Source organism: Labrus bergylta, chromosome 9 (assembly GCF_963930695.1).
Source record: "Labrus bergylta chromosome 9, fLabBer1.1, whole genome shotgun sequence".
Lineage (NCBI taxonomy): Eukaryota > Metazoa > Chordata > Actinopteri > Labriformes > Labridae > Labrus > Labrus bergylta.
This window is the reverse complement of record NC_089203.1, coordinates 3,067,005-3,089,636: the sequence shown is the minus strand read 5'-3', so window position 1 is coordinate 3,089,636 and position 22,632 is coordinate 3,067,005. Positions and strand designations below refer to the sequence as shown.

Sequence of the window (22,632 nt, the reverse complement as noted above, 5' to 3'; positions counted from 1 at the left end):
AGTGTAGACCACGAAAAACCTGACACTGAACAAAGACCGGTGACTCCTAGGAAGGTCTGCATCTCCAAAGTCGTCCAGGGGGCGGAGCCACGCGCTGACAACGGTCTCCAAATCCACAGGATATTTAAACATGGCATGTTTTGTGTTTGACCTTTATTACCAATGTCACATGGAAAGGGGTTTTCTCGACCAATCAACGGACTGCAGTGTGTCTGACTCCAGTGTTAGGGTTGGATCAGTACGCTTGGCACCCCAACTATTTTGGTACCATTCCCAACTTTTGACAGTAGACATGCCAAACAATTTGTTAAGTACCGAATCAAACTGAACCAGACGACTTGGTGGAAACAAGGCTTAATAGGCTTAGAAACACTGGTAACACAAATGAATACAACAGCCTAAAAACATAAATTCATCTTATATTACATAGTAATTTATTGCAAGAAAAGCTAGAAACAAAATACAAGTAATGTCTATGTATAGACTTTTGGCTGAGTGGACATACAAGACTTAATAACCAGATACACGTGTTCATCTTGATGTGTAAATGTACACTGACATATTTAAAGGTTTATTTTTGGGATTTATTGTAGAGCTAGGACAGTGGATAGAGTCAGAAAACGGAGATTGGGGAATGACATGTGGGAAAGGGGGCCACAGGGCAGATTCAAACACTACAAGCGCCCCTCAAATTTACATTTTATGCGTTTTTACAAATCAATTTAATTTCTTTTAACTTAATGAATTGGATTCATTTGAAAACATTTCTTTAACTACCTTTGTGTACTACCCTATTTCTTTTACCGTACTGGGTAAAATAGGCCTATACAATTTTTATATTTTATTTTAAGTCGTTTTTTGGAAAGCATCCCGCGTCTCCCCCTCTTGGGCGCTCCCGACCCCCCGGTGTGTCCCGACCTGGTCCCGACTCCCAGCCATGGCAACTTCATTTTGATATGGACTTGCCTCAATGTGTAGTTTTATTTTGGAAAGAAACCGGAGCTTGTTTTAGTGTGACGTCAGTTGCAGCTTGTCTCTACCGGAAGTGTAATAGAGGAAGAAGAAGAAGAAACTTGAGCTTGACGCTCCGGTTCAAGTCATTCGTCCTCTGAGGACAGAGTGTTAGCTTTTAGCAGTTAGCTAGCAGGGTGAAGATATCCACAAGGAAACCAGACGTCCGTGTGCAGGCTGAGGGACAGGTGTGTGTGTGTGTGTGTGTGTGTGTGTCGTAAGGTAATGAATTAGCAGGCTAACTTAGCGGTGTTAGCTTCGTTGAACTTTGCTCAGCAGGTTCATTCAGTTTGTTTTATTTCCTCCCTCAGGTGTTAGCAGATAAAAACTCTTCAGTGATGTTTTATAGTTTATTTTAATTTAGGGTATGAGTTATTATGTTTTTATAAATGTTAAAATAATAACGGACGCTTAAATGTGACACAGTGAAACACGACAGGAGGGTGGGGTAGTACGTCCACTAAAATACACACTCAGAAAGTGTGTGTGTGTGTGTGTGTGTGTGTGTGTGTGTGTGTGTGTGTGTGTGTGTGTGTGTGTGTGTGTGTGTGTGTGTGTGTGTGTGTGTGTGTGTGTGTGTGTGTGTGTGTGTGTGTGTGTGTGTGTGTGTGTGTGTGTGTGTGTGTGTGTGTGTGTGTGTGTGTGTGTGTGTGTGTGTGTGTGTGTGTGTGTGTGTGTGTAGATGCAAGCTGCTGGTCCATGGGTGTGAGTAGACTTGATCTTTTCTACAGACGGCTGCTCCTCACCAAACTCTTCATCGGGGGATGGGGGAAGCCTGAAGACCTTAAAAGGTACAGAACCAGAACATGGGGAGCGTTACTGAACTGTTGGGGGTTCAAGGACACCTCACCAGCAACCACACCAATTTCCAAACCTCTGTCCTAGTGGGACACGCGACCTTCTGGTTCCCAACAAGTCCCATCAGACTGAGCTAGATGTGAATCTGAATACAAATTGATTTTAACTGGCAAAAAATGATATTTTGTGTCTTACAGAATATTTGAGTTTCGTAAGATTATTGGGGACCGAGAGAAGTGCAAGTTTTTGGTGCCGGAGGATTATCCAGTTTACATAAATAAGGTTCTCCCTCAGTGCCGACTTCAAGTGCAATAAAGTATATTAATTTTTATGTGTCAACAAATTTATTTTTATTAACATTTCTGTTTGTTTCCAGACAGAGGAGCACGCCGACTGTCTCATCCACGATGGGTTCCTGATCTCTCCTCTGGAACACCTGGTTCCTGGAATCCTGCCAGCAGAGTCTGTCAAAGCCAGGTACAGATCCAGAGTCTGTCAAAGCCAGGTACAGATCCAGAGTCTGTCAAAGCCGGGTACAGATCCAGAGTCTGTCAAAGCCGGGTACAGATCCAGAGTCTGTCAAAGCCGGGTACAGATCCAGAGTCTGTCAAAGCCGGGTACAGATCCAGAGTCTGTTAGGGCTTGAAATATTGTAGAACTCTTCAGGGGTGAAACTTGCTAGAGTCACGTACAGGTGGTCCACAGTCTGACAGAGCCAGCTGCTGATTGGACTCATGTGAACCTCAGCTTCAGCAGAAAACAGAATCCATGTTAAAAGAAATCCTAAAATGCCAAAAAAACAGAAAAATACAATGAACAGAAACATCTACAGAGAGTGACCTTTGACCTTTCTTTGAGTCCTCTGTCCAGGTTACACGCCAGAAACGTGCAGTGTGGTGAAAAAACGTGGTCGTAAACTTCCGATTATGTTTGTACTGATCATGGCACCTGACCTCATTTCTTTTATTCGGCAAATATAAAATACATTTTTTTTATCTGCATTTTGATGCGGCGGATGCTAATTTTGGACCCGGCTGTGACCTCTCTGTGATCGTGATACCTGTCTTAGACCAATCAGTGAACTGTCTCTGACTTGTCTTTGACATGTCAGTCACTACTCTGTAACCTGTCTGTTACCTGTGACCTACCTTTCTGTGACTCCTCGAGGACTCATCTGTGACCTGCCTGTGTCCTGTTGCTAACCTGTCTGTTACCTGTAGGTGACCTGTCTGTTACCTGTCTGTTACCTGTAGGTGACCTGTAGGTGACCTGTCTGTTACCTGTAGGTGACCTGTCTGTTACCTGTAGGTGACCTGTCTGTTACCTGTCTGTTACCTGTAGGTGACCTGTCTGTTACCTGTAGGTGACCTGTCTGTTACCTGTTGCTAACCTGTCTGTTACCTGTAGGTGACCTGTCTGTTACCTGTTGCTAACCTGTCTGTTACCTGTCTGTTACCTGTCTGTTACCTGTAGGTGACCTGTCTGTTACCTGTCTGTTACCTGTAGGTGACCTGTGTGTTACCTGTAGGTGACCTGTCTGTTACCTGTAGGTGACCTGTCTGTTACCTGTAGGTGACCTGTGTGTTACCTGTAAGTGACCTGTGTGTTACCTGTAGGTGACCTGTGTGTTACCTGTAAGTGACCTGTGTGTTACCTGTAGGTGACCTGTGTGTTATCTGTAGGTGACCTGTAGGTGACCTGTAGGTGACCTGTCTGTTACCTGTAGGTGACCTGTGTGTTACCTGTAGGTGACCTGTGTGTTATCTGTAGGTGACCTGTAGGTGACCTGTAGGTGACCTGTCTGTTACCTGTAGGTGACCTGTGTGTTACCTGTAGGTGACCTGTGTGTTACCTGTAGGTGACCTGTCTGTTACCTGTAGGTGACCTGTGTGTTACCTGTAGGTGACCTGTGTGTTACCTGTAGGTGACCTGTGTGTTACCTGTAGGTGACCTGTCTGTTACCTGTAGGTGACCTGTCTGTTACCTGTAGGTGACCTGTCTGTTCAATGTTTCAGGTTCCAGTTTATTGTTCCTAAGAGGTGGAAGAACCACAGACCAGTATGCATCCATCTTGCCGGTACAGGAGACCATGTAAGACACACACACACACACACACACACACACACACACACACACACACACACACACACACACACACACACACACACACACACACACACACACACACACTAGTGTTTCCCCTACCATTGTATTGGGGTGGGGGGGGGGGGCTGAAAAAAAACTAAACAGCCTTATGTTATTTATCTTAACTAGACAACGGCATGTCATTTCTGTCTCTTCATGGGATTTGTCAGTAATTATTTTGAGAACTTTGCACTAATAGCTGCTACAGCATCAACGTATCATGAGCCATCATGTTGAAAGACAGCCGACGGCTTCACTGCTGTCCCTCCCACGAGGGCGCGCCTAACACTCGAGTTGTACCCTCGCAAACAGATTTTAGCGCAGGTTTTCTCTAGTATAAAACACGTTTGGTAAAATCCCAACAAAAGCCAGGCTAAAATCATTATTCAAAGAACAAAAAATCACCTGCAGAGTCGAGAGTGACAGCAGGGCATGACGAAAACAGAATGGAGAAAAGTTTCAGCCACAGTGACAGACAGCTGGAGGAGCTGGAACATGCTGCAGCTAAATGGCCCCTTAAAGTTAAAGACTAGATCCTGGTAAAGATCAAAGTTATTCACAAAACATCTTAGCCCTTAAGAGAGCTCCTAAAGTAAAGATCTAAGGATGAAGAGTTTCTCACGGAGAAGAAAGGAGAGATTCCAGCTCTATCACAGCCTCATATTAATATCAGATTAAGTAGACTCTTACAGTAAATATTTGATCTAGTTTTCCAAATCAAAAGTAATGTGCCCCCCCCCCCCCCAAGCTGTAAAGCTAGGGGAAACACTGCACACACACACACACACAACCTTACTGCGATGTTAACATGATCCTCTCTGACTCTGTGTGTGTCTGAGTAGTTTTTCTGGCGTCGGAGGACCCTGATGGCTCGTCCGATGATCAAAGAAGCAGGAATGGCCTCTCTGCTTCTGGAGAATCCGTATTATATCCTTTTATACCACCAATTTAGAGTCTCCTGTTAACCTAACGAGCAGGTCTGTGGATTGTGGGAGGAAGCCGGAGTACCAGGAGAGAACTCACACATGCATGGGGAGAACATGCAGACTCCACACAGAGAGACTCCTGTCAGACAGGGATTCAAACCAGGAACCTCCTCACCGTGCAGCCCAGATTTGGTAATCTTAAAGTATAATCTGGATCAGGTTGATCCAAACCAGATTGTCCACAAACTGAAATCCCTTCTCAGTTTCGAAATATAAAATGTAATGTTTGATATTGAAGATATATAAAGTCTACTTTACCTCCTGTCAGCGAATACTCAACGTCTAGATCATTAACGTCATTATAAAAAAAACATTTTTGTTTGACCTACTTAAAGTTTTATCAGATTATTTAAAAATCAAAGTGATCACAATTCTACTCAAAAAGTTGACAACACAAATTTGAGATTTAAAAAAATGCAAATGGATTTCCTGATTTAAAGATTTGATTCAGTTTACAAAATAACAAAGAAAACGTCTGAAAATAAAATCTGATCCTAAAGAAAAAAACACGTCCAGCACGCTGCAAACAAACAAACCGACAGGAAGAGGAGAAAAAACAACAAACAAAAACATTCAAAGATTTTCTCTGTTTATTTCAACATGAGGAAAAAAAATCCATCTTTTAAAATGTGTCTTTGTGTTCATCATCTGTTTGTTTCTTAACCGGCCTTCACATGGATACCGTAAACCCAAAGACCAACTGTAAGTTCACACTTCATTCTTTCATTTCAGATGTAAAGATTTATAAAAACAAGAAAGAGAAAAGAGTAAAACTGTTGGAACACGAGTCCTGATCTTGAGTGTGTTTTGTTAGCTTAAGACTGTTCACGTGATTTCAGTTCGGAAAAGTCTGAATGTTGTAGCAATAGCACAAAACAGCGTTGATGCTACGAAGAAGATCTGTGAAATGTTACTGTTAAGAGTGATATTTGAGCAAAAAGTTGATGTGCAATATGTGAATTAATCAAAAGTATCTTATCATTAACTAAACATATTTTGATGACAATTCTGACATCAAGTCGGGTATCTAATTGATTTTAGATACCGCAGCAGGTGACTGCCAATAAACCACTGAGACCCGGTTCTGCGAGCAATGACAAGCGTCTCAAAGTTGATTCAGTTGTTGTGTTTGTCTGTTTTGGTCCTTAGAAAGTATTTAGTTGGTTCTCCTTCAATCTTTATTTGTAAAGCACCAATTGATAACAAATGTTTTCTCAAGCCACTTTACATAAAGAGCAGGTCTAGACCTTACTCTTTGTTACATTATTTACAAAGAGCTGACATGAATCCATCATGAGCACTAAAGCCCCGTTTCCACCAGGCAGTCCGGTTTGGTTCAGTACGGTACGGTACTGTAAACCCTGATCTTGTTTGTGTTTTCAGAGCCAATCGTACTCTTATTTAGTAAGCGGAGTGTAGCATCAGCTATGTAACAGTGTGACATCATAGCAGCCCAACACAGTGAAGCCCGATATTAATTAAGTTCAACAAAGAAGAATGGGTCACAGTAAACAAATGGGACCATTTAGGATCCGATCAGTACCCTTGGCACCCCAACAGAAGGGTACCAAAAAAGTAGGATGGTATGGATCCCTTATTTTGGCACCATTCCCAACTGTTGACGGTGAAACGCCAATAAATGGGTATCGTACCAAACTGAACTGGACCGCTTGGTGGAAACGGGGCTATAATAGAAGCATTAAACAAAGTTACAGTGGAAAAGGAGAAACGGCCGTCTGCTGAGACTGTGATGTGCTTTGGAGGTGGGATAGACGGAGATGCAGAAAGAAGCTGCGTTTCCTTTTTAATGCTCATAGAAACAGCTTCCCTGAGTGGACCGTCTCTCTTCGCCCACGGAGGCAGGGCTAACGGCTGGAGAGGAAAGGATTCACTTGAAGGAAACGGAGACAGCCTTGATCAACAAACCCAAAGGGAGTTTTTTAGTTCACTCTCTTTGTCTTAATGCCACATCGTATTAAAGGCAGGGCTGGTAGTTTCAGAAAAACTAGCATGATTCTGAAAATAGCATTCCCTCAGTGCTGCGTCTGCACCCCCTCCCCTCTGTGCTCCCTCTAAAGCCACGCCCCTTTACTTACATGCACAAGCGCTGTGGCTTTTTTTTAATTGGCTTTAGATAGCCGTTTAAGATCGATAAAGTAGTAGATGATCTGCCCGTCTGTTTGATCTACAGGTGATAGAGAGAGAGAGGTCTGCTGTGATATTCCTCTTTATTTATAAAGATCGAGGTGTTTCATGATTGTTTTGTGCAGCTGGTTACACTCTGTGTTATTCCGCTCACCTGATGTCAGAAAGGAAGCGCGAGTGAAACTTTTTTAGACTGTAGTTGTGTTTGGGTGACTTTATTTATAAATTGGTGGAACAATAATGTTTGGTGCTTCGGATATCAGCTAGTCTGGAGTGTAAACATGAAGTGTCTGTGTGAATGTTCAGGAGGTCCAGTCTGAAGAACGTCTCGGACCTGTTTGTGATGGGGGGCGCTCTGATCCTTGAGTCCACCGTGCTGCTCCACTGGCTGCAGAGGGAAGGTTACTGGCCTCTGGGAATGACTGGAATCTCTATGGGAGGATACGTGAGTACAATATTTAGAAACTCTCGGTCCATACTGAATAGAGTTTGTGCCTGTGTAAAACATTTATCAGACCTTCTAAAACGTTGACTCTCTTCTATCAGACACATTTTGAAATCACGACTATAGAGTATTTTCATTTTTGATCCTTCTATCACAGTATATTATTTCACGTAATTTACGAGTATGACATCATGTTTTTTAAAATGTTTATATGATTGCTCCTCCTGTCAATCACGTGTGTGTAGATGGCGTCTCTGGCAGTCACTAACTGGCCGAAGCCGATTCCTCTGGTTCCCTGTCTGTCCTGGTCCACAGCCTCCAGCGTCTTCACCACGGTAACTTACTCACCAACGAGGTCACTTCCTTTTATTACTGCAACATGAGAGCTGATGTCAACAGGACATCCCACACCTCACTGCTCCGTCCTCTGGGTGGAGCTACAGAGCACTGAGATGTGCAGGAAGGCTCGCTTTGGGGGGAAAAGCCTGGGGTCTCATTTATGAAAGAGTGCGTAGAATCCATACTAAAAATGTAGGTGCGCCAAAAATCCGGAAATGCCGTGCGCACAAAATGATTCAGATTTATAAAACCGTTCGTATGCACACGGCACGCAATATTCCCTTTTATAAATCACGATCCACCTGGAAATGTGCTCACGTACATTAGCCCCATGTTCGACCCTCTACATGCCCACAATCAACCATAAACGCTCAACGCAAAGCAGCTCGTGAATGAAGAAGCATACAAACGAGGGGGCGGAGCAAAGGTTTCCAGCACTGGATCGCTGTGAAAACAGGAAGTTTAGACGAAGAAAATAAACTTTCTGATTCAGAAATGGAGGAGCTTGTGAATGAAATGAAGGATTAAATGGACATATGGATAGTTTACTCCAGCAGGAGGATCACAAACTGAAGAAAAATCAGAGAGTGACACCACGTCGCTGCTGCATTCACGCTGTCCTCCTACAGCGCCAAAACATCCAGCCTTCATCATTACACACAAGTATATCTACAATGTTTATTTGTTTACAGGACCCACACTGACTTCTTCATATACATAATTATGTGCAGGTGATGAAGACGTGCTGAGTAACAGGAAGGCGAAATGTGTGAAGCCACACCGTGTCTCTGTGCATCTTGACTCCGTCATCTTTATAAAAACTAAAAATCACACTATAAATAAATGAAGGATATTGAAAGATATTAATGAAAACGGGAGGTTTTTGTGTTAGTCTAGTCCAGTTCTGATTTACTCATCATTGATTACATTAGTGTACAAGTCTGGTCCTCTGAGGTCCGTCTGGGATAATGAAGGCGAGACAGCACTGATGAAATATGTATGTAACAGACCTTTTTGTGCTTGTGCTTGTGCTTGTGCTTGTGCTTGTGCTTGTGCTTGTGCGTGCGTGTGTGTGTGTAGGGCGTTCTCAGTAGAGCAGTGAACTGGACGGAGCTGGAGAAGCAGTATGCGATAAACTCTGTGTATGAAGAGGAGATCATTAATCTGCTGGAGTACTGCGGGGTGAGTCTGAATGTCTGTTTATTGTTTTTGTGAGATTTAGACAGTTTGCAGAGTTCAGCTGCAACTTCTGGTAATCAAGAACAAGTACTGGATCTGTTCCTACCTAGAGCTCCAATTTTTGTCGCCATTGTATTGGAAAAACTTCCAATATTTAATTTTTACTTTTACCAGAGTCGTATCGAAGTTTAAAGTGCTGTCATGACAACCGTTCATCAGTATGATGGATACTCGCTCTAACCGTGAGTTTGTCTATGTGCTCTGACGCTCAGGCTGACTCCTTCAAGATGTGTCAGGAGTTTTTAAAGGATCCAGGGTCTTTGGGGGATCTGCTGGGTCTCTCTGAGGACAGAACATCGACCGGACAGAAAGCTGGACAGGGACTGCTGATTGGAGGAGACCACGTAGAACAGCTTCTGTCCTCAGTTAGCAGCAGTGGGACCACAGTGGACTCCATACAGAGGTAATCAATACAAGCTATTGTGAAATAAACAAGTGTTTCATTTCTAAGAATAAGTCTTCTTGGGGCGCGCGTCCCATGTATTGAGACTCTCGTCTCGAGCGGTATGCCCGGGTTCGCTTCCACCCGTGGCCCTTTTCCGCATGTCATTCCCTGCTCTCTCTCCCTGGTTTCCGACTCTATCCACTGTCCTCTCTCTGCATTAAAGGCACGAAAAGCCCAAAATAAATCTTTAAAAAAAAATGTCCTAAATATTAACATTACAGGGAGTAACTTCTTCAGTCTAAGAGTCTAACATGCACTTTTAATACAGAGCTTTTCATATAAAGAGAGGGCTGCATCCTATATACCAGTTGACCATTATAAAACGCTGCAACATGCGCCTTCATGGCTGCACTGAATGGACACAGTTGGAAATTCCCCTCCATTAATTGTTGCTGCTGAGAGAGTGTGCAGGGAAACACAGTGATGTGGACCAGGCGGGCGGCGCCACTTTTTACCAGCGTTTGTCCCTTATTAGATCGTAGTCCTGAATTTAGAGAAAACAGTAAAAAGTAATTAAACCTTGTGGAGTGCGTGACCACATCCACCAGGGACACCGGGCTATTCCACCACAGTAAAGGAAGAATGTGCTACATGTTACACATAAATCCAGTCTGTCCTGTGTAAATGTGTCTCTGAGTCATGACAGTCTACAATGAGGGAGAAGCTTGAGTCCTGCTGGCTGTGTTGTTGTCAGAGCTGTGTTTACATGGACGGGACGGTCGGCTCCTCCCCTTGTGTATAAAAGCTGTTTTAGTCAAGAACTAGAGAGAAGAAGAAGAACATACTCACTGATTATATTTGGATGTTAGTAAGAGTTTTTAGATCACACTCATTCTGTGTCAGTTTACATGCAATCTGAAGCTACAAGCTAACTAAAGAGCGCTAGCATTAGCATGCTAACACAACAATGCAGGACACAGGCAATTGCAGCTCAAACCAAGGACAATTTTGTCCGCCGCTTGAGCTTAATGGTGCTTAATTATTGTGCGCACAAATTCATTACGCCTCCGTGTAAACGTGAGTGGAGGGGTGTTGGAGGTGTGTCTCTGGAGGAGAGTGGAGGCTTCAGTGTGGAGGAGGTGTGGCCAAACAGCTGTTTGTTTTGGTTTCATGCTGGTGCTCAGTGGCGACATCTACTGGATGAAAAAGTCGCACCTTCTTCCTTTTATTGTTGTTAGATATAACCCCAGGGAATCTGTCACTTCACTCAGTTTTGATCTCTTAACTTTCTCTCTTTTCAGAAGCGTCAATGGGAACACACACAGGGGGAAGAAGACGGATTCAGACAAATGCTGTCGGCCATCTTTACACAGAGAGTCCATCAGTTTCATGAAGGGAGTGATGGACGAGTGCACCCACATGGCCAACTTCTCTGGTAACTAACCTCAGAGGACAAACATGAGAAATGATGTGATCACTCAGTGTGTCGGGGAAAGCAGAGTTCTCATCAGTGTCTGCAGATTAAAACAGGAACATTTTATTATTCCTTTTTAACAGAGGAACCAGAGCTGCAGGTTTGACATTTTTAGATGTAGAGTCAAGATGTTTGTAAAAACTGGAGAGGACTTTGAAGCTTCAACACCACAGATTCCTGACTCATGTTTTCATGTTTTTTTCTTCTCTGGTATCTGACGAGACGCACAGATGGTAATAATGTTTGTGTTTGTCTGAAATGTTCTGTGCCAGTCCCGGTGGACACCAGTCTGATCATCGTGGTCCAGGCCAAAGAGGACGCTTACATCCCTCGTACGGGAGTCCTCAGTCTGCAGGAGATTTGGCCTGGCTGTGAGGTCAGGTACCTGAAAGGAGGACACATCAGTGCATACCTGTTCAAACAGAACGTCTTCAGGTAAACCAGGACGCAGAAAGAAGGTTGTTACAATACCAGAATTTAAACTTTTCTATAATTCTAGAAAAAAAGAAAAGATGTTGATACCTGTTTGATACCATGGCAACAAAAATAGAAGGCGAAGGCACCAAATATTAAGAGATTTCAGCCTGTACACAGAAAACTCACTGAACTGCTGATTTGACCATCATTACATTTAAAGAGACACACACACCAAAACGGAGCGTTCTGAGAGAGCTGGTTTATACAGGGTCACAAACCTCCTCTGGTGCTTGATTCATGTTATATTTTGACCAAAGCACAGCACAGATGTTTCATTTAGACTGTTTGAAAAGGTGGAGAAGGGGGATAATATGTCCTCTGTAATGTTTTTTAAAGCTTCAGTACTTTTTGATATTATGGATTATTAAAATAAGAGAGGATTTCTGGCTGTTAAACATTTGGTATCTGTGTGTTATTTGCAGACAGACCATATACGACGCATTCAACAGATTCTGTGTCAAGTATCCCAACCTGCACTAACCATTGGATCTGAACCAGGACCAGAACAGGAACCAGGACCTGGACTGGGACCAGTGTCCTTTTGCAGCAGCTCTGTATAAGTTCTTTCTTAAGTTGTGCTCTAGCATCCACTCTAAACCTGACGTGTAAACGAGTTAGTTTGTAACTTAAGTTGTGTCATTGTTTGGTTACCATGGAGACTTAAGATTCATTTTAACTAGTGGAGCGTAACGTCCAAACTAACCAAAATAATAACTTGATGTGACCAATCAGAGAGCAGCATGTTTCTCCCTGCAGTGTTTGTTTGTTTCCTCTCATGTCTGATTGTCTCTGATCACACTAACGGCTGAAAATAACTTTAATGTTTGTATGATAGGACAAGTCGTCATGATGAGGTCATAACCTACAGCTAGTGTCAGATGACAACAGTGACGCCTAGTGGTGAAGTCTTCAACTACTACATGACGTGATTTAACAGTCCTCTACGATTGGACGGTGAAATGATCTCTACTCATGGAGAGCTAAAGCGGGAGTAAACACAAAGTCATCAAACATCTGAGGGATGTAACCGATCACGGAGAACACGCACAGCCGGTGAAACCCTCTGCTCCTCCTCATCCTCCGAGTTAGCCCACCTTTCTAACACAGTCACCATGACAACGCCATTTTACCTTGGACTTTGAAACCTACTAGGACCTAGGTGTAAGATTTAAGGTGTAACTTCTGCCTCTATCACAACTTTATGGTGCTAAACCTAAAATATGAACTCCGTCCTGAATTAGAAAGTTTTTCTGACGACGTTTGAACTTACGCAGAGCTGCTGCAACCCGGTGTTTGACATGGAGCTGCAGCTTTCCACAGACCAGAACATCAACAATCTGCTGCCAGTTAAGATCTTTTCACTCGAAACATGAAGTTTCTGACTGCACAGATTAGATCTGACTGTGTGTGCGTGTGTGCGTGTGTGCGCGCCTGTGAGCGTGTGTGTGAACATGATGTGACTCTGAGATATAACAGTGATGTAAATTGACTGTTGTGTTGGTACCACTGAATGATGCTGCAGTATTTAATAAATTAATCTAGAACATACTGACGACAGAGAAATATCAGGCTTCTATAAAATAATAATTTTATATATAAATTATAATTATTCCGATAATTTTCACATTTCAGTGTTTTTAATCCACTCATGATTTTTGTGACCCCTTTATTTCCTTTACGTAAGCCTCCTCTGTCTGTTCAAAATGAACCAAACTGATTTTTATTTGTTCATATCAAGCACACTGATCTTCTGGAGCTGTATTAAAACATGCTAACACAACATGCTAACACAACCCCACACACCTGTGGCAAATGTCACTGAACGATCACCGACTGTCTTCAGTCAGACTGAAATGATGAGCAGCTATGATTAACACGTATGTCAGTACGAAAGAAAAACTACACTGCTGCTGCACAGAGGGACTCAGATGCTGCAGAAAATCACTGTTAACTTGTTTATTGATTTCATAGTTGGTTTGTCGATGCGTCTCTTTTTACGTCTAACGTGACAGCTACTCGCGGTACAGCTCTAAACTTAATGAAACAGGTGCTTTCAGGAGCATAATCAGTAGCTGTGATAAAACAATTCCAATGCGGAAGTGCAAAATCCTGCAGTTCTTTGAGTGTCCACTAGAGGCTGACTCCAGGAACACCGACGGGCATAAAAGCCGTTTTTACAGCAGGAATAAACATGTTTACAGCCTGGTACGAAAAACAGTTCTGATTAACTATTGTCATGATGGGCACACACTGTACTGGGGTGAATTTATTTTAAACAGTGCCGTTTTGATTTTAAAAAACGATACATGTTATCCATAGTTAGGAGCGTAGCTGAACTGATTGACAGGTGGGTGTGATGTAACAGTTCATCAAGAGGTTTAAAACCCACCTGACCTCCAGCTCTCAGCCTGTCGTTAGGTTGACTGAAAGTTAGACTGAGACAGGATTTCCAACATGGTGGCTGCTGCTGATGAGCCTCCGGAGCCCCCTGTAGGAACAGATGGCTGACATCATTCAGGCTTCATCCTTTAATATTTACAGTCTATGATAAAAAACTGGAGATGCACAGATTATGAAAAATCTGGGCCGATACTGATGTTTGTTTTATTACTTCTTTCGGTGTAAGACTCCCATAATGACATAAACATTTCCTCTCATGTTCGACCGTCAATTCAAATCAGAGTTTGTACTTGATGACATCATTGAGTTAATGCGACAGAACAGATAATCATCAGCTACTTTCATTTTTGATGAAGTCTGCCAACAGGCTGATACTGATGTTAAGCTAATTCACCGGAGGATATGACGTGATCCGTGGGTAGATTACTTGCATCACTGATCTGAAACCATGGGCTCTGTGATGTGATGCATGTAGCTTACTTCTATAAGTGCATGGCGTGGTTCTGTGGCGTTAAAAAGCTAACATTACAATTTCTAATAGTTTCCATAAACATAATCATGAGGCTGAGGATCTATAATGTCATATCACTCTAACACATTACACTTTGCCGCAGAGTCAGTTACCATGGTGATCTGACCAGGTCATAAGAGAGCCAGCTCCGTGACACCAGAAACTGGAACAACAGATGGGTTACTCTGACATCTTGCTTCGTGGTGCACCTCTCTGGTTCTGTTTGGTCTGAGACTTTGATAAGATAAGAAAAGACTGTACTGATAATTATTTAATCTGCAGACTGGGTTAGGGTTAGCGTTCTAACTCTCACAGACTGCGACCATCACATCCTCATCAGAAAGTGTTTTTTTTTTGTTTTGTTTGTTTAAAAAGTGCTCTCGTGAACCTCCTCATCAGTGTGCCATTCTTTTGTTGTTTCACGTTATTGTTGTTGTTGTTATTGTTGCTTCCCCTGATTGCACATCATCCTGTTTGCTTCCACAGTTCTTCTCGATGGGTTTTTTAAATAACTCTACATTTGTACAATTTATAAAATGGATAGATAAAATAACTCCTGATTGGTTAAAAAATCTATTGATAGTTTGATTTAATGATTGGAAATGTTGCTTTGTTTTTTTTAAATAAGGATCTCAGATTTTTATAACACAACTGCACTTGTAAAGTGTTACACAACAACACAGATTCAAATATGTTTCTGTTATTAAACTTCACGTATACAAACAGATGTTTGATCAGTGATTGATTATTTTTTCCTCTTTGTGCCATAAAAAACAATAAAGTCATTAATGAGACAAACTGCTTTCGCTTCTTCACCATGGACGCACACACAACACACACTGAGAATCTTGCTTTCAGAATCATAATTAACATCTTTAGGAGTTTAGACTTCATTTTAGTATAACATTCTATGAGATAATTATTTCTGACTAAATTATGTGTTAAGAAAATTGTTATCCTTTAAAATTGGTGAAAAACAAAATCATTTAATTAAATCATTTAGTTCAATTTGACTTAAAACAACCACAAATTAAGTTATTCTAAAATTAAATCTCAATTATTGAATAATTACATTTGTTTAATTTAAATGACACTGTTCAAACCAAAGACTGTCAAATGTATAACAAACATACATGTAAAGATAATAATGAAAAAAACGAAATAAAATGTATGAACAGACCAAACATAAAATACAAAAGTAAATAAAAAATAATGAAATGGACAATTTAAAGAGGACATATTCTCCCCCTTCTCCACCTTTTCAAACAGTCCCCTGTGGTCTAAATGAAACATCTGTGCTGTGCTTTGGTCAAAATATAACATAAATCAAGCACCAGAGGAGGTTTGTGACCCTGTATAAACCAGCTCTCTCAGTTTTGGTGTGTGTGTCTCTTTAAATGCAATGAGCCCCCCCCCCCCCCCCCCCCCCCCGAGTTTTAAAAATGGCGGACATGCTCAAAAGTTTTGTTCTCGGCTGGAGGTGGAGTTTATGGGTGGAGATCCCAGGGGAGGGGAGGGGATTATTTTACCAGAATCCCACTGTGACATCACAAGGAGAGCACATTTGAAATAGAGCATTTTTCTCTGTGTTGTAAGACTTATGCAGACAACAAACAAAGGACTGGATGGGTTTATTTCACATTTTTGGGGTCTTTACCCAAATAAATGTTCAAAAAAACTATAGAAGTGGATTTTTCATAATATGTCCCCTTTAATTCTTAAATAACAAAAATGAATATAGGCATACTGTATGAAATATATCAATTATATCTATAAAATATAAAACCAACGAAATAAACTATAAAATGATAACGTCCGGAGACTTTAATTTTGTAGCTTGTTTACATGCGTGAGGTGGAGCCGGATATGACGTCAGCACCGCGGCGTACAGCTGATCGTAGCAGAGTCAGAGCTCCGTCAATGTTGTTTTTTAATGTGAACATCTGGACCGGACAGCCGCACGCGCCGCGGACATTCAGCGGGGACCCTGCAGCGCGTGCAGCTGACACCTGAGATACGTCACGAGAGCCGTTACCTGTTTGTTTTGGCTGTTACATCACCAAGGCCTGCCTGCGATGGTAGGCTAACGGGCTAGCTGTAAGCGCTAACAGGGCTCATGATGTGCTGCGGATAAACAGATTTTAGATTGAGCTAAGCTAACAGCTGTTTGACTGTGTGGCCACTGTAATGTTAGCAGGCGTGTAAAGACAGACAGGAGAGAGACAGACAGACAGGAGAGAGAGAGACAGACAGACAGACAGACAGACAGGAGAGACAGACAGACAGACAGACAGACACACACACACACACACACACACACACACACAGAGACAGACACACACACACACACACACACACAGAGAGAGACAGACACACACACACACACACACACACAGAGACAGACACACACACACACACACACACACAGAGAGACAGACACACACACACACACACACACACACACACACACACACACACACACACACACAGAGACAGACAGACACACACACACACACAGAGACAGTGGGCTGTTCCATGGTTCTGTAGTTTGGTGGTTATAGACGGTCTTTACGGTCTCAGAGGGTCTGTTGCGGGTCAAGGATGTGGCTCCGCCTCTTTTTCTTGCTGCTGTACTTCCTGCTGCTCTTCATGCTGGCGAGGATCTTCGAGGCCGTGGTCTGGTACGAGACCGGGATGATCTCCACCCAGCTGGTGGACCCGGTCTCTCTAAGCTACAAGAAGCTGAAGACCATCCTGGAGACTCGGGGACTCGGTTACTCGGGACTCGCCGAGAAGAGGGACGTGAGCGAGCTTGTGGAGAAGTCAGGTAGGAGGCTTTACCTTTTTGAAGATTGTTTCTTCAAGGACATCATCAGGGTATCACCTGTTGTTGAAGCCCAGTGTTCATTGGTTATTAATGTGAACTATATGATTTTTATGATCTGTGTATGATTGGTCATTGATGAAGACTCTCTGGCCCCGCCCCCTCAGGTGAGCTGACTCACGGCGAGCTGTACTCTGCCATGAAGAAGGAGACGGAGCAGACAGACGCTGGAGACTTGAGCAGCACAAACTTCAGTGGAGAGATGCACTTCTACGAGTTAGTGGAGGACACCAAAGATGGAATCTGGCTCGTTCAGGTAAAAACACACCTGTTACAGGAAACAGTGAGGAGGACACACCCCCTTTTCAACGTGTCAGTGTTTATTACAGGTGTGTGTGCACAGCAGGTGTGTACACAGGGTCCAGATTAAATCTTCGATGACCTACACTCAGCATTTTTAGAGCGGCAATAAAATTCTGAGGATATTTTAAATATTGTGAATTTCTATGTTTGATACTTGATCCACTTCATCAAACTAAAGGTCCACACCCAAGATTTTACCTGAAACACGAAGAGCCTCCTTTTAAAGCCAGTCAGAGGGTCAGTCCAGACTCAGGATCTGGCTCTGGACCGGGTCTTTTGTCTGACCCGGACTTGTGTCTTTGTGTCCCTGCAGGTCATTGCTCAGGACCGGGACGCTCTGCTCAGTCCGTCCAACTGGGGGAAGATGGTGCAGAAAGTGTCCCAGTTTGGGATCAGAACTGGAACCTTTAACTGCTCCAATGACTACAGGTGAGAAACCTGTCATCCTTTATACTGGTGTGACCTGTATGAAATGCTGAGACATGCACCATAACCCACTTCAGGTGACCTGACTTATTGTTTATTGCATTGCTTGGTTGCTTAAGCTTGCTGGCATCCAAAGCAACATGGACGAAGCTGGACGTGTATTTTCTGAAGTGAATTACCCTCATGGAGTTCTGGTTTGATTGAAAAGACTCCTCAGTTACAGACAAATGTCCAGCAGAGGTGTGCAAAGTATTATTCCCATGTTTAATATCCATCTAAAAACTCCTCACAGACGCTAAAGGTCACATATTACTCACCATGTTCCTCTAACTCTAACATGGGTCCCTAGTCTGTCTACAAACCCCCCTATGATGAGAAAAGTCCATCCTCTGTGTCTTTTGTGGCTCCACTTTTCAGAAAATGTGTGCTCAAACAGGCCGTTTGGAGATTTTCCCCTCATGACATCACGAAGGGTAGTAGCCCCTCCCCCAGGTGGGTGACACTCCCACAGCTAGGTGTTTGTTCTGTCCTCTGAGTCTGCCTTCTCACCGTAAACAATAGGACATGGAGCGAGAAAGCCCGAGACACCCAAGCCCTTCCAGAGAGGGGTCAGACACAGCTCATTTACATATTTAAAGGTACAGACACAGAAACAGCCTGTTCTGAGCAGGGCTGAAATAGAGGGGTTTATAGACATGATCAAATACAGGATCAGAGTGGATTCAGAACAAGAAACTTCACAGACATGTTTTGAGGAGCTCTGAGACAAAAAAAACAAAACCTGTTTGTTTGCATACAGAGCAGGAAGTAGTGTCTGATCACTGGAAACTTATTTTAACCCATGCTTTACACAGAGCTGTGCACCTGTTTGATCACAGCTTTTTAAAGTCAGGTGTGAAGAGAGTCAGAGAGGTCATTGGATGAGGAGAAGGTCTGATGATGACGTCATCAGTTCAAATGTTGGCACAGTGGGACTGATAACGAGCAGTCTCATCTTTCTGTCGTTCTGTCTCATCTTTAAAGTGCTTCACTCATGTTTGTGAGATCCTGATCTGGTTCATACTTCCTCTTGCTCCGCCCCTCAGGTCGTGTATCAGGCGGGGCTGGCAGCGCTCCACTCTCATCATGTCGGTCCCTCAGACGTCGTCATCCAAGGGAAAAGTAATGCTCAGAGAATACAACGGCCGGCGCATTGAAACAGAACACATCTTCCGCTGGATGACATCACATGTTTCTCAGCGGATCAAAACCCTGCGTCAGTCTGAGCAGTTGAAGGAGGAGTGGTGCTTTGACCCCGCCCACCCAGTGAAGATGTTTCTGTTTGCACGTCTGGCGCAGCCGCCCGCCTTCTTCTCCTCGTTGTCCGTCAAGTTCACCGGTAGGATCGACTTCATCTTTGTGGACATCCGTCACTGGGACAACTACAGCAGCCTATCAGAAATCGGCGTGACACAGGGCCCCGCCTACATCCTCAAGATGCCTGAAGGCATTTATCGCTATGGCAACAGGTGATGATTGATCCTGGAAATGATAATCAATAACTTTTCCCATGAAAGAGTAGTTTTAACTTTCAATGTCCCTTTGTCTCTGACCACACACACACACAGTACAGGGGAGTTCCTCTCCCTGGTTGCCATGGATACGTTCCTGCGGTCTGTGCAGCCAGAAGTCAACGATCTGTTCGTTCTTAGTCTGGTTCTGATCAACCTGCTAGCCTGGATGGACCTCTTCATCACTCAGGTGACTTCCTAACCCTGACCCATTTTACATTTCTGTCTGTGATGAGGTTTATTGTTTATTGTTTTGTTTTATTGATTACATCGTCTTACATTATCGTCAGGGAGCGACAGTGAAACGGTTTGTTGTTCTGATCCGGACTCTTGGAACATACAACTCCATCCTGCTGGTGTCCTGGCTTCCTGTTCTGGTATGAAATCATGATTTGATTTTGATCGATAAATGACGTTTTACAAGATCAAAGTTATGGATTATATCTCTCTGTGTTACACAGTAAATGGAGCTGTTTCCTGTTTAGCAAACCTAATCTAAATCTGATTTTTTTTTTAAACAGAAGCAGTTAACACCTGACAGGTTTAGGCGTGGTCGACTTAACTTTACAATAACTAACTGATTGTTGGGTTGAAAATGGATTATTAATCACTGAATGATCACCCTCTAGGCTCTCCTGCAGCTGCCCTACCTGGACGCTCTGTATGGCTACAGTCTGAAGCTGCTGCGGTACGCTGACACCACCTCCCTGGCCAGTCTGGTGAGAGCGGACTGGACCTTCTACTCGTCACACCCGGCTCTCTTCCTGTCCACATACCTGGTGCACGGCCTGCTGGTCGACTACTTTGAGAAAAAACGACGCTGTGCCGTCAGAAATCAGGAGGACAGCACCACCAACCTTGAGTGGCTGGCCAGTCTGTGGGACTGGTACACCTCCTACCTCCTCCACCCGATCGCCTCTCTCCAGCAGCTCCCGTCTGACCACTCCGACTGGGACGAGGATCCAAACTTCTTATTGGAGCGGCTGGCATTCCCCGATCTCTGGCTCCGCCCATTAGTAAACATGGACTACAGTAAAGCCCTGCCCACATGGAGGTTTAGAGCTCACTGCAGGGTGGAAGGGGCGGGGTCTGACGAAGAGATGGACAAAGAGACGGACAGTTCAAGGTCAGACTCGGAGAGCAGCGAGCAGACGGATGAATCACATGACAGAGGTCCACCCAGCGGCAGGGAGCCCCAGGGATCATCCTCAGCCCAGGACAGCAGAACACACACTGACCACGCAGCATCAAGCTGTCGTCATGGTAACAGAGACTTAACATCGGCTGACAGGCTGCCAGAGCATCTGCCCTGTGATTGGTCGGTATGGCCGCGTGACGTGCTGCATTGCTCGGAGTGTGTGGTCTGTCTGGAGAACTTTATGAACGAGGAGTTACTGATGGGTCTGCCCTGTGGCCACGCCTTCCACCAGCAATGCATTATGGTCTGGTTAGCGTCGGGCCGACACTGCTGCCCCGTGTGTCGCTGGCCAAGCTACAAGAAGAGGCTGCAGAGGGCAGCACCGAGCAGCTCAGCTGAACACTCAGTGCAAGAGTGATACAACTCTCTTCTCCGTGCTTCTTCTCTCTATTCTAATGCTTAGTGACTCTGAGTCCGTTAGCAGCACAGCTAGCTTAGCACCGAGCAGCTCAGCTGAAAAAAACTGCAGGACTGATAAAACTGAATCTTCTATGCTTTTCCTCTCCTCTCTGTTATCTTTGTCTTATTAAGCTGTCTGGTGACAAACTGGTCTACAACAACATCCTACCCTAGCTAGCCTCAAAGCTAGCTCAGCACTTCTCTGTTATCTGTACAGCATGCATGGGGTGAAGTTATGACGGGGGGGGGGGGGGGTTGCAGAACATAGACTACAAAACATGGACGTAGTTTCAGTGGCACCACTCATTGGTTTCTGAATGTGTGTTTTAAGCCCAACGATGGCGATCCCCATGTTTGAAATGCTGTCTGTCTTTAACTTTCAGTCAGCCTAGTAACGGTGAAGCTGAGGCGAAGCTCGTTGCCTCCTGACAAATCGCTACAACACACCCGCTTGCAATCAAATCAGTCACGCCTCTAATGCATAACTCTTATCCTTTGAAGAAACTGAAACCAGAGAGTTATTTAATCACCCCTCTTAGATGTGTTCTGATGAAGACAGACACTATTCAGACCAAAATAACCAGGCTGTTAACATGTTGATTTCTGCTGTCAAAATGGGCATTTCAGCGTGGGTGAGTACGAGACTTCAGGGGCTTTTTGCTGCCAGCCTCAAGTGGACACTCAAGGAACTGCAGTTTTTTGTACTTAAGCATTGAGGGATTCAATTTTGATTGGTGAAGACGGGGTGAAGACTTGTCTCTGGAGGCTGGAAGACTGGACTGGGGATGGGTGAAGACTGTGCTGGGGAGGGGTGAAGACTCAATTGAGGAGGGGTGAAAGTAAGGTGAAGACGGGTGATATTCTGTTGATATCAGGTCTGATGTTGTGTCACCTCATGTACAGCAGTGTACTTTCATGACAGAAAGTTAAAATGATCAAAACTCTGTCAGTGTTGTTTAAAGAGGAAACAGTCAGAGGAGACGTCACAGTAAACTTCGTCGTGCAATAAAACATGTCTGTAATGTGTTTTTTGTTTTGTTTTTCCGACCAGTGAGAGAAAAGTCCGTGTGACTTCAGTCTCTGTGATGACATGAAGGACAACAAAGCTACCTACATTACACTAACCACAAAACTTTAATCGATTTAACGACATCGAGCTGAAGTTATTCAGTTAGTTATGAGTTACCTGAGCTGCTGTCCCACCTCTATTAAACATTGAATGTTTCAATTTGACTTCTAAATGTTATTCTGACACCTCCCACTTTTCAAACTATCACTGCTCTTTAGACCTTTTAAAAAAGTCATTCAATTAGCATAAACTTTTTACAAAACCTTTAAAGATTAACATCACCATAATGACCCTGAACTCCGACATCTTTCATATGACTAATATTAGTCAGGTTCATCAGCGTGCAGCGTTTACTCCATCAGTTCAGCTGTGTCATGATTTCAGCACATTTTAAATTGTAGGTGATTATATTCTGACTACATTTCCCGAGTTATACTTTTATTTTGAA

The 22,632-nt window shown here is 43.6% G+C and overlaps 2 protein-coding genes across 3 annotated transcripts; both read left to right on the top strand.

The window, feature by feature from the left end:
- Nucleotides 1-1,039: 1,039 nt before the first annotated feature.
- abhd18 (abhydrolase domain containing 18) lies at nt 1,040-15,153 on the top strand. Of its 2 annotated transcripts, none has more exons than XM_065958434.1 (14): nt 1,040-1,199; nt 1,694-1,802; nt 2,007-2,091; nt 2,186-2,286; nt 3,825-3,900; nt 4,797-4,883; nt 5,617-5,642; nt 7,392-7,530; nt 7,776-7,865; nt 8,950-9,051; nt 9,321-9,511; nt 10,795-10,928; nt 11,240-11,402; nt 11,867-15,153. In XM_065958434.1, exons 2-14 carry the CDS (start codon nt 1,711-1,713, stop codon nt 11,922-11,924), a joined length of 1,344 nt encoding a protein of 447 aa, XP_065814506.1. In that variant the 5' UTR covers nt 1,040-1,199; nt 1,694-1,710; the 3' UTR covers nt 11,925-15,153. The 2 variants fall into 2 exon arrangements, with proteins under 2 accessions (XP_065814506.1, XP_065814507.1); XM_065958435.1 differs by having other exon boundaries at nt 11,240-11,425.
- A 1,035-nt stretch (nt 15,154-16,188) lies between these two features.
- rnf103 (ring finger protein 103) lies at nt 16,189-22,141 on the top strand. Its single transcript, XM_020647810.3, has 7 exons — nt 16,189-17,182; nt 17,347-17,495; nt 17,856-17,971; nt 19,054-19,476; nt 19,576-19,708; nt 19,809-19,895; nt 20,148-22,141. The coding sequence occupies exons 1-7, from the start codon at nt 16,957-16,959 to the stop codon at nt 21,072-21,074; spliced, it is 2,061 nt and encodes a 686-aa protein (XP_020503466.1). The 5' UTR covers nt 16,189-16,956; the 3' UTR covers nt 21,075-22,141.
- The last annotated feature ends 491 nt before the right edge of the window (nt 22,142-22,632 follow it).

Excerpts from the sequence above, each read along its gene's own strand:
- rnf103 (XM_020647810.3), top strand. The coding sequence starts at position 16,957 with ATGTGGCTCCGCCTCTTTTTCTTGCTGCTGTACTTCCTGCTGCTCTTC. Across the intron at positions 19,709-19,808 it reads TGGACCTCTTCATCACTCAG|GGAGCGACAGTGAAACGGTT; the intron begins GTGACTTCCTAA and ends CATTATCGTCAG. Across the intron at positions 19,896-20,147 it reads TGTCCTGGCTTCCTGTTCTG|GCTCTCCTGCAGCTGCCCTA; the intron begins GTATGAAATCAT and ends ATCACCCTCTAG.
- abhd18 (XM_065958434.1), top strand. The coding sequence starts at position 1,711 with ATGGGTGTGAGTAGACTTGATCTTTTCTACAGACGGCTGCTCCTCACC. Across the intron at positions 1,803-2,006 it reads AAGCCTGAAGACCTTAAAAG|AATATTTGAGTTTCGTAAGA; the intron begins GTACAGAACCAG and ends TGTGTCTTACAG. Across the intron at positions 2,287-3,824 it reads GCAGAGTCTGTCAAAGCCAG|GTTCCAGTTTATTGTTCCTA; the intron begins GTACAGATCCAG and ends TCAATGTTTCAG.